Below are 11,490 nucleotides of genomic sequence, written 5' to 3'. Positions count from 1 at the left end.
CTCAACCTTACTGACAAGGACACATTGTCCATACAGTAGCAATCTTCCTATCTGAGTTGACTATATTATGCATGCTAGAATGACAAAAGAAAACTCAGAATAGGGCTGGAACTGAGTGGTTCTGTGGGGAAGGGAAGAAGCAAAAATTCTGTATGTAAAATTCTTTGAAAATAGCAAGGCTCACTTATCCATAGAGAAGCAGCTCTGGATTATCAACTGTCCCCAAATGAGGCCCTAGGCAGAGAATTTCTTTGATCAGGCTGATGTCTGGAAAAATCAGCTCTTGTCCCTCACCTGTGGTGGCACATTACTGCATGCTCTCCCTGTGTGCCACTGATATTGCAGAGTCATCTGATAGGTAATTGCAGCATCAGCAATCAAGGCACTGGAGGGTTAGAAATGGCAATGGCTTTCAAGGCTTATCAGATACCATAAAGCATATGCTTGGCAAGGCATAGAATGACGGAGGCATAAATCACATGGTCTTCCCACCCAAAGGGGAAAGGGGATGGATAATAGAGGAACTATATTGGAATGGCAAGGAAAAGAATGTGACTAATCAGAGATAAAACAGCTATTCAAAAAAGGGGGTGGATTTGTTGTTTATTCCCAGATTAATATGTTATCTGTTATATTTTCCTGCTAAGTTAATTTTGACAGAGAGCAGAAAAAAAGTTTTTTGAAGGTGAAAGGTCTTACACTTTTCACTACAATATATAGTTTTGTTCTGTTTTTACTTAAACATGCATTTTACTTATTTAGGAATTTGATTGAACATTAATGCTTGCACTTTTATTATTTTCTGTGTAAACTCCTTAAAGCGTTTATTGTTATTATATTAAGCAGTATAAATATTTAATTAATAAATCAAGAATAAATACAAACATTGATTAAACACTTTGGTTAGCTCTTTCTGCTTTGGTGTCATTTTGCTGTAAATGCTTATTACAGGTAAGGGTTTCCATCACAAAATAATGATAAATATTTCTCCTATATGGTTACAACATCCATGTCCTTTTTGGCATGTGAGTGGTATATAAATCAATATATATATATATTAATGATAATCACATAACCTCAGCTTAGATTTTCTCTGTGGCCAGTAATTAAATAAGAAAAAATCCGGTCTTCTTTATTATGCCTCTTACCTGCCTTTCAGCATAAGGATCTAGGATGAGATACAAGAGGATTTTAACCTGTTCAGGATATAAATCCCTCCAATTTGGCTTACAATTAAATTGTTTTTTAAAACAACAACAACAACAACAACAACACACAAAATAATAAAGAACTTTAACTTTTATTTTATATTTATTTATTTATTTATTTATTTATTCATTCATTCATTCATTCATTCATTCATTCATTCATCCATCCATACCCCGCCCATCTGGCTGGGCTTCCACAGCCACTCAGGGTGGCTTCCAACAAAATACTAAAAATACAATAAAACATCAAACATTTAAAACTTCCCTAAACTTTTAAAAAGTCGGGCATCAGATAATAATGCCAAAGTTTCATGGATATTAAGGGCTGCTGGTATCAGTGAGGCTGCCTTGGCTCTCCAGCAGATGCTGAACATCCAGAGTCCAAAGGATTAGTTCTTGAGGCATTTCCTCCAACCTGTCCAGTGTCATGACTAGACCTGCTAAAACACCAGGATACATCCACAGATTATATCTTCAGATGATTTACCCTACTAAGAAATTATTTCTCAAGCAGAAGGGTGATAGAATTCAGCCTGAGCAGTAGAACCAGATTTCCCCTGTGTGTATTACTAATGACTGCTTTAGAAAGCAGCAGGTGAGAACCAATAGATCCAATCCCTCTCTGAAGGAGCTATAGTTACTTGGAGAGCAGTCGTCAAAGAGGATTCGCTCGTCTCCTGGGATGGTGAGAGGCGCCAAGGTTTCACAGAGCTGAAGAGAAGAAAAGGACAGAAGATGATTTCTGAAAGAGGGCAGCATTATTGGAACTTTTCCATGCAAAATTGTGGCTTGTAAGCCACATGAGTCATTTGTTCCTGCTCTAAAACTACTCTGGGGTTTTATGATTCACTGGCCGAGCTTCTGTTTACCGCTGTTTCCCTTTTCTCTCTCCTCAGAACTTGCCCCATGACATCATAATGCCTCCTTTTGTTTTATGAGCTCTTGCACCAATTTGTTAGTACATCAACTTCTAGTAGCCTGCCTAGAGGAAAGAAAGGCAAAGCTATAATGACTCGCTTCTCCATTTCTTCAGTTACAAAAGCCACTTATCATATTGTGGTGATGTTCTCACCCAGACTCGCTGCCAAAAGGAAGAGGCCTATTCACCTCTTGCTCACAGAATCTGTATGACCCGAGAGGCCATACAGAAGGAAACTTGGGGGAGGAAGCTTTGGAAATAATTAGAAGGTTGCTGAGGGTTGACATATTGTGCTAGTCTTGATGTAAGCACTTGAAAGAGCCTCCATAACTGGACCCTCCTCCCCACAACACCTACATCAGTTGTGGGAAATCTGTGGCCTTCCAATGTTGTTAGATTCAAACCTCCATAATCCCCAGCCAGTATGAACAATGGCCTGGGCTTGTAGACCAGCAATACCTGGAGGGCCACCTCTGGCATATATTTGTTGCTTATTTCTCAAAAGACTGCTTTCCCATGAAACATTTGACTTAGGACTCAGCTACATTAGTCAAGAAACAGCATTTTGAATGCTTTATAAACATGCAGCACCAGGTGGCTCCAGAGAGCAAAAATAAAATTTCTAAGTGATTTCCCATTGCATTTCCCCCCTTTTTGTTATGATTTAATTTCTGACTTATTTATAGCCTTTTTTTGCTAGCCTTAATTTCTCATGCCTGACAGAAACACCTTGTCCATAACTTTCCATCTCCCATTCCACCTCTTTGTTGACTGTTATCTTGCCCTCTCCTTCCCCACCTCTCTGTTCTTGCATGTTGCTTTGAATATTATTTCAATAGAAAAGTGGCATATGAAATAAATATTAAATCTTGGTATAATTCTGCTCTATGTGTTATTTGTTCTCCCTCTCTTGAAATTTTGAATGTAAAGTCTTTCTGGCAAAAACACACTGTTTTGGCTTTGTTTGCTATGTAAAGTGCCATATACATTGATTGCACTATATTAATGTGTGTTTTTTGTGTTGTTGTTTTTTAAAAGGTTCTACAGCTGCAAAAAGAAATTCCATTTTTGGCGGGATAGAAAAGGCTGATAATACATATACTTTTTGAAGGTGAGTGATATCTATTTGATATTTGCACCCAGACCTTCTAAGTCTGACCAGAAGAATCATTCACAGTACATATTGGAGACCTATTCCTGTACATTTCTTTTAACCATGTTCATATCAGGGTGTACTAGAAATCTGAACTGTATTGGCACATGTGAAGTTTGTGTGTGTGCCAAATCATTATTATATATTTTTATTTTTTTAAAAAAAACTTTGAGGAAAAATGATAATGGATGGTATTCTAGTAATGTGTCCCATCAGTGCAGAGATTTTCACTTACCCAGCAGGACTCCCCTTTCCTCATATGCACCCCACACTCTCACCAAATCTGCTCCAGAGGCTTAGGGGGACTCCACAAAGAGATTTAGGTGGAGCCCAGGAGGAGAATGTTCCATTGTGCAAGTGGAAATACTTGCACCAATGGAACATTCTCATTAGTGCTACTTTGGTTTCCACCCTGTGAGATGTTAGACTCGTGACAAAAATCATGATAGCAGGCAAAAACGTCTAACCCTCTCAGCTTAAGACCAGAGAATGAATATAAGGCAAAATGAGAGCCAGCTTCAAGACCAAAATTGTTCATTTGTGTGAAGGGTTTAACATCAGAAACTTGTCTAGTTTTAGAATATTAGTCCCCCCCCCCCCCCGAAGTCCTATTAAGCTCTCTCGGGGACTTCATGGTGGGGAAGGGCGTGTGTGTTTTCCCTTTTACATCTGCTGCCCTGCCATATTTAATTAAAGCCTTTGGAAGCTCATAAGCTCTTGTAAAAGAAAGAAAGAAAATCTTGAGACGGCATTAACCAAGACAATGCTGACTCATTCCTCCCCATGTCATGCTGGCATTTAAGAAAAGGAAAGGTGGGTAGAAGTGACGCTTTATAATAAATATTATTTTATAGGCTGAAATAATGATCAGATGTATTATTATCTAGAGCAACTGTATCTAACACAATAGGGATGTACTGTTCTGCAGAATGAACAGTCACAGCTTTAAACAATGTGAATAATGTTAAGTATTTTTTTCTGTAAAAGTAAGTATCAAAGTGAACTTTTTTTTTAAAAAAAAGCCATAGAATCCTTCAAAACGGCATTTCATTTAGTGTCCAAACTTATTAAAAAAAAACCTGTGTTGGCAATAAAACAATATGTCCAAGTAAAGCCTGGGGGGTTTCATTTGATTAGCATATTGGGTACTGATGTGGAAGACCTGGGTTCAAATCCCCCCCCTTAGGCATGCTCTCAATTGTCCTCGTTTTATCCTTCCTCCCAGAGCTGCTGTGAGAATATGCTTTGTTAAAGCTGCAAAGTAATGAAATGAGATATAGAAATATGTATCACAACATTAATCTGTCTATGCATGGATGTCTGGCGTGGGGGCAGCAACACAGCCCCACTCCCTGTAGTCACACGATCCCCCTTCACATGATTAATGTGCAAAGAGGTCAAAAGTCTGCCTTTAGTCACAGACTGCATTTTCCCTTCTCCCAAAAAAGTATCATGGGAACTGTAGTTTACCCATCGCAGAGCTACAAGGTGCTTTAAATGTATGGTGTGTACACAGACACAGTCTTAAAATGGTATACAGTCATACCTTATAACTCGCAAGTTTTGGCTCCCGAATGCCACAAACCCGGAAGTGAGTGTTCCAGTTTGTGAACATTTTTTTTTAAGCCGAACGTCTGGCGTGGCTTCCGCAGCTTCCGATTGAGTGCAGGAAGCTCCTGCAGCCAATCGGAAGCAGCACCTTGGTTTTCGAACATTTTTGGAAGTTGAACGGACTTCTGGAACGGAGTCCGTTCGACAACCAAGGTATGACTGTATAAGAGGAAGTAGCAGACTATTGTATTAGGCTACACTGGGTGCTGTGCAGGCTTCAGGCTGCACTTGGGATCAGCAGGAGAAAGAAGCACAAAGTAACTGGTTTAGGCACACAACATTTTTGAAAATATATAATCCAGCTGTTACTCAGATCTATTTCTAGCCTTAAGAAAACACAAAGGTTTTTTGTTAGGTAGAGAACAGAAGTAAAAAGGAAACATGGTGGTGGTTTTCATAAGAGCAAGCTGGAGATAATTTTAGTTGGTGTACTAAGATTTTTTTTTTAAGTCAATAGAAGCTACACTCGGTAGCATTACCTAGTGGTTGGAAGGAATGTGACCCTCCCAAAGTAAAGCTCCACATGCAGGTGGCAGGAAATCCCCATCCTGTTTGAGTACAAGGCGGTTGTGATCCTCTGCCTAGTAGTGAGTAGTGGGACATTGCTGTATGGCATCTAGTCACATACCATATCTGCCGCCTCCATACAGGCACATAGAGGAGATAAATCCCAGCTGTAAGATGGAGTGTTATGTGGGCTGTTGAAAAGGGAGTTGGAGGAAAAAATTAGGAAGTGAGGAGCATGCAAAAGAAAAAGACAGGGAGCTTGGAAGAAGGTTCAGGCTTACTAAGATGGACTGCTCACGGTGTGTGAAATTGGAAGGCTTTATTATACAAAGCAATCCAATTCCTAAAAGAAATATTTTAATAATGTGGGATTTAAAATAATGGCCTTGTTCTGCAGTTTCCTTTCTGAGGAAAGTTTCCTTTCACACAGGAATTTGAACTCTTTGCTCCTGAGAATACTCTTCACTTACTATTTTGCTTTAGTAAAATTCTAAAATTTGCCTGACTTTTCTGCAGCTTTCTAAACTGTTGTAATCCCACTTCTCAGTGCAGCAGTTAGAAATGAACAGCATAATATCCAGCACTGCAAACGACTGAGTTTTATTTGCCGGCAGAGACATTACCAAAGATTTAATCTACTAAAGCCATTAAAGTATTTGCAAAACACTCGTGCAATTAGTAACCAGTGCAGCTAAAGAACAAACAGAGAAACATTGTTAGGTTGGATAACAAGACAAAACTGATCTCAAAAATGCTGCAAGCCACACACGGAGATTTACTATTAAACATGTTTTTTGTGTCCTTTCCTTCCAGCTCATTGATTGTTCTCCCCTTCAGTATATATATTTCATGGGGGATGCGTTCCGGGTCATCGTGCATCGGCAGAACGTGCTTAAGCCTGCCCGATACCCACTACACCCCTTTCTGTTTAAAAAGTAGATTCAAATGAGGAGCAGCAATGTGGGCCGGCCATTTTAAATCCAGCTACAGTAGTACCTCAAGTTAAGAACTTAATTCGTTCTGGAGGTCCGTTCTTATCCTGAAACTGTTCTTAACCTGAGGCACCACTTTAGCTTATGGGGCCTCCTGCTGCCGCTGCGCTGCCACTGCACAATTTCTGTTCTCATCCTGAAGCAAAGTTCTTAACCCGAGGTACTATTTCTGGGTGAGCGGAGTCTGTAACCTGAAGCATCTGTAACCTGAAGCGTCTGTAACCCGAGGTACCACTGTATATGAAAATTGCTGTAAGCCCCTCCTCATTATCCATTTCTCTGGACTGTTCCCAAGTGACACCCCTTTCTTCCAGGCCACATATTTTTCCTTTGCTTCCTTTTTTGTTTACATTATATTTGTATGCTACTTTTCTGCACGCACACACACACACACACACACACACAAAAATCATGCTCAAAACAGCTTACTAGAGAAAGACTGGGATGTGTTTCAAACAAACACTACAAAAACAATTTCATAATAACATAGTAAAACAACAACATGGTGACCATTTTATAATAGCATGCCAAAACAACAACAAACCACATTTCAATACTATGCATGTAACAAGATTACTTAAACAACATGCAGCATCCAATGGCAAAAATAACAAGGAAGCTTCACCTTAGACTCCTCCCATGATGTTGCTCCCTTCTCTCTCCAAGCCACACCCTTCACTGGCCCTGCTCTGTGTCTTCCTTGAGTCCTTTTGCCTTGCTGGAATGGGTACTTGGATTGTGAGGCCTTTTCCTTGCCTGGATCGAGAGGTCTACAGCCGTACCTCAGAAGTCGAACGCCTTGTGACTCGAACATTTCGTCTCCCAAGCACCACAAACCCGGAAGACGGTGTTCCGGTTTGCAAACATTCTTTGGAACCCGAATGTTCAACGCGGGTTCCACGGGTTCTAATTGGCTTCCAATCGGAAGCCGTGCGTTGGTTTCCAAACATTTTGGAACTTCCAGAACAGATTCTGTTTGACTTCCAAGGTACGACTGTGTATGTCTGTCTGTATAGAACCCCCTGACTTTGCAAGCTAATATGTATCTTTCTGGAAGAGTCACATCCATGTTCTTCCCACTTTTTTCCTCTCTCCTTGACCTCTGCTGGAGGGTTGCCCACAAGGGAACATGACCCTCAGGCTGGAAAAGTTTCCCTGGCCCATTCATCTGGAATGGCGTATCATCTGTTATCTACAACAAAAGTTCCCAAATGTAACTTGCTGAGACTGGGAGCTTCTGGAAGTTGTCTATTTCAAACAATGAAGCAATCACAGCCACATAAAGCTATCTCCAGGCATGCAACTGGATCTAAAGTATGCTTTTAAAGTCACCCTGAGTCAAGTTGCAACTGCTTCGAGCCAGCCTTGATTTTAATATTCTCCCACATCTTCAAGTACAGAAGGGCAAGGAGGAAAGAGGAAAGAAAAAAATATGTATTAATTAAATAAAATGTTATTATCTACTTTTCTGATTTCAAAAAGCTTCCATTAGCATTCTGGGCAAAGATTCAAGTCACTTCATATTGCGCTCAAACGAGCTCACTCATCTTCCTCTCTAATAAAACCGGCACTAGTGAATCCATTTAATTAATGTCAGAAAGTGGCCTCAGAAGAATGCATCGATACCACTATGTTTAGATGCCCAAATTTAATGCTTTCTGCCCTCCAAGCATCAGAGTTTAGTCTTCGTGGCTTGGCTTAGAACTTTAATAACCATTTGGATTCAGAATTCTAGTGCTTACTTTTAGCTGCGTCTCAGCCACACACTTCCAAGAGATGAAAGGTGAGCTGCATAAAATGCCATCAGGGAGATTAAGCCCCAAAGGACAGAGGCCTTAAATATCTGCCTCCTTCCCTACAGACCCTCTCAGTGGTAAGATCAACAAAGGGGGCTCTTCTGGTTGTTCAACTGCCCTTGGACAGCTTGAAGAGGGCATTCTCCATGGCCAGCTCCTAAGCAGTGAAGGTTTCTCTCCACAAGTGTGTCCAGCACTTTCATTGTCTATCTTTCATCATATGCTGAAGGCACATCTGGGGTATATATATGGATCCACCCTATTCTTCTAGTTGTAAATTGCTTTAACTGTTTTTAATATTGTGTTTTTGTATTGTTGTGACCCACCCTGGGACTTACAGTGAAGTGTGGGTTAAAAAATCCAAATAATACTATCACTAAAGGTGAGGAGGAAATCCTACTCATGCGTACCTTGGAGGAAGTCTCATTGACATTAATGGCCCTTACTTCTGAGTAGTATTGTGCTGTCAGTAAGCAATGCATGTTTCAGAAAGAACTCTGTGCTTACACCGCTTTACATACACTATATATGTGCATCCTCTCCAGAGTGACACCCAATATATATGAAAAACTATAGCCAACATCTTTTATGGAGAGACGATATTTGTTTTTGTTTTTTTATAATATTCATTAAGTTTTTGTTTGACAATAAAGATATATAAAAAAAAACATACCAAATTCAGATATCCTCATTTCATAAACATCCTTGGACTTCCTCACGCCTCTTGTTCCTACTCTCTAAACTCATAAGTTTACCAGCAAATTATTAACTTAATTTAATTTGTCTATTAAAATTTCCCAATATTCAAATATTGAACCTATAGCAGCTTATCCAGATTTACCCCACGTACAGGTGCTTGTTGTGGGCTATGCCATCTTATGATGCCTTTAAGCTTTAGAACGACCTGGTCATTCATGGGGAACAGTGAAAATTCACCAGCAAGAAGTGAGACCTGCAACATACCATTGCTCTATGACCATTGCCAGCCATGCCCCTTTCTGCCATACTCCATTCCATTACCACCACCTCAATTTTCCAAACCACCTCCAACATATACTGAATGTACTGTGGCCTCTGAGCATGTTTAATCCTTTGTTAGGGGGTTCCCCCTATTTATTCTCCTGCAAACCTTGGAGTTACCGCAGGCCTGCTAATACCTTCTACAGTCAGCACTTGAGGAATGAGTTTGCTATTAATTTATTAGTTGGCAAGCATAACAAATGGTTTCTTCCTGCATCCAAGCTTCTGGAATGGTCTAGAATTACAGCCAGGTGAGGAATGAAACCAATTCCATCTGGGAGGAACAATGGTAAGGTGTTGAAAGAGAAGGCTTTTTCCTTTTGAAAGTGGTCCATTTAGCTAGGATCTTATTAGTTGCATCCTCCTACCCAAGGGTCCATGTTGTGTGCAGCCCCAGGACTCCCCGCAACCGGTCAGTAATGCTGCTATCACTCCAGGGGCCTGGGCCAATCAGGGGTGCTGGCACAAGGTAAGTATATGGCAGTGCGATGTGTGCCTGTCTCTTGCTTTGTGCTGCCGAACACCCGCCCACCCACCCATTGTTAGATCGGTGTCTGGCATTGCTTTGGACTTTGGTTGGTCGCCTGTTTTGGAACGGGGGCCGGGTAGGAATTTTTTCCAGTGTGGCAGATTGGCAGTGGCCACTTGGTTTTTGCCTACCTCTTAGCAATCGTCACAACTTTGTAAGGTTTGGCAGTTAGGCATTGGTTTAGGGGAATGTGGGGAGGGAAGGCGCGGCCATCACCTGCCCCTCCATGTGATACGGTATTCCGTTAAAGGAATCTGGGGGTCTGGATCTCGTCCAAAGCCCAGGGAGGGGCTAGGTCCATGCCAGGACCCTCGGGAACCCCAGGGGTGAACACCAGTCAATAGCCATTGTTGGAGCTCCTTCTGCTGGTAGTTTTGCAGGCTTCCTGCTGGGTGGACAGGAGCCAATTATAGTCAATAGATACCAATGTCTAAGCCAATACCAGTCACACTTGTGTACTCAATAAAGTTGTGGCCTAAATTTGCCCATTAACCTTGAAACTAAATTCTGTTTCCATTGTGTCTTTATTCCATGGGGGTGGGTTTGAGGCTTGAAGCCCAATTTTTTTAAAAAAAAGGATCTGAGAGGTGCGAACTGGTGCTGCTGTGAATCTGGATCTGAATCTGAATCTGCTTGTATTGTACCCTTGTGCATTTGTGACTGGACAAAGATACCAATATCTCTAGAATTTTATCCACCTGAGAAAACACATCCAAGCTTCTCAATGGCCAGGGAAGACAGGTTTTGACGCACTATTACTGCCTTTCACATCATTTCCCCAGCCTATCCTGAATGAAGGCTCCAGGTTTTTAAAATGTCATATGTCCAAACCAAACATGTGTCTGACACCAGCAAGTCAGGTGTCAGTTGTTCTCATTGCCCAATCTGATCATGCAGTTGTAACAAAATTAGCACAGGGTGTGGCAAACGGTCGGGTCCTGGCACATTCAAATTGTGCGATTAAAGTGAATATGGTGTTCTTGTGCAACCAAAACCTGTTTCCAAAAAAATCATATGTAAGGTACGGAAAGCAATGAGGAAATGTTCCTTGAAAGCGTTGGATAACAATTGCCTTAGGCAATTTTGTATTAACCTCCTGCAAACGAATCAGAATGGATGTTCAGTTAACAGCAGACATAACTCCCCCTCCCCCCAAAAAAAAAAACAACCTAACTTTGTGCAGAGAGATTGGGATAAGTGCTCAATAAACAAGTTATCTGGAAGCAACCAAAGTATCTTGCAAAATCAGTGATGTATAACCGGTACCGCTTTTGTACCTATGTAAAAGACACCTCTTTTGTGAGGTGTTTCTCATTTCATCTTTCAGCATTTGGGGCTGGAGAAGCTGAAATCTGGAAGCACTTCCCCACATCCCAAGCAACAGCTATGTGCACAACTGACTCTCAACACTTAACACGGGAGGCGCCCCTTAAATAAGATGGAGAGAGGCGGTTGCTGCTCTCTGAGCTAGTGTTTCAGCTTGCCTTTGCCGCACTAGCTACACTTGCTTCATCGTGTTTACAACCAGCACAGCAAGATGCTGTAAATTACATGATAAAATGGGGGTGGGAAGCAAGTGGAGAGGCCGATGTAGTGGCAGTAAGCCCAGAAGTGAAGCCGACAAGAGTAGACCTGGAATGCCCATCTGCTCTCATCTGTCCCCAGCTGTAGGGGACTCCGGGTTTGAATGACTTTTCCTCGCAGTCACCTGCAGCTAATTAGCTGCCTCCATTTCAAAGTTTCGCTGGCTCGCTG

General features: G+C 41.3%; 1 protein-coding gene across 1 annotated transcript in view; it reads right to left on the bottom strand.

Annotated features, from left to right (window-relative positions):
- Positions 1-1,349: 1,349 nt before the first annotated feature.
- The window catches only part of LOC310841587 (uncharacterized protein), a 96,025-nt gene continuing 85,884 nt past the window's right edge, over positions 1,350-11,490 (bottom strand). The window contains exons 5-7 of the mRNA XM_083732899.1: positions 7,723-7,778; positions 5,371-5,589; positions 1,350-1,919 (exon numbers count right to left, since the gene is read on the bottom strand). Coding sequence (XP_083589025.1) covers positions 1,912-1,919; positions 5,371-5,589; positions 7,723-7,778 — 283 coding nt within the window. The 3' untranslated portion in view covers positions 1,350-1,911. The remainder of the gene's footprint in view (positions 1,920-5,370; positions 5,590-7,722; positions 7,779-11,490) is intronic.

This window comes from Podarcis gaigeae (assembly GCF_964106915.1).
Source record: "Podarcis gaigeae genome assembly, chromosome: 3".
NCBI lineage: Eukaryota > Metazoa > Chordata > Lepidosauria > Squamata > Lacertidae > Podarcis > Podarcis gaigeae.
The sequence above is the reverse complement of the archived record's forward strand: the minus strand, read 5'-3'. Positions and strand labels throughout refer to the sequence as shown.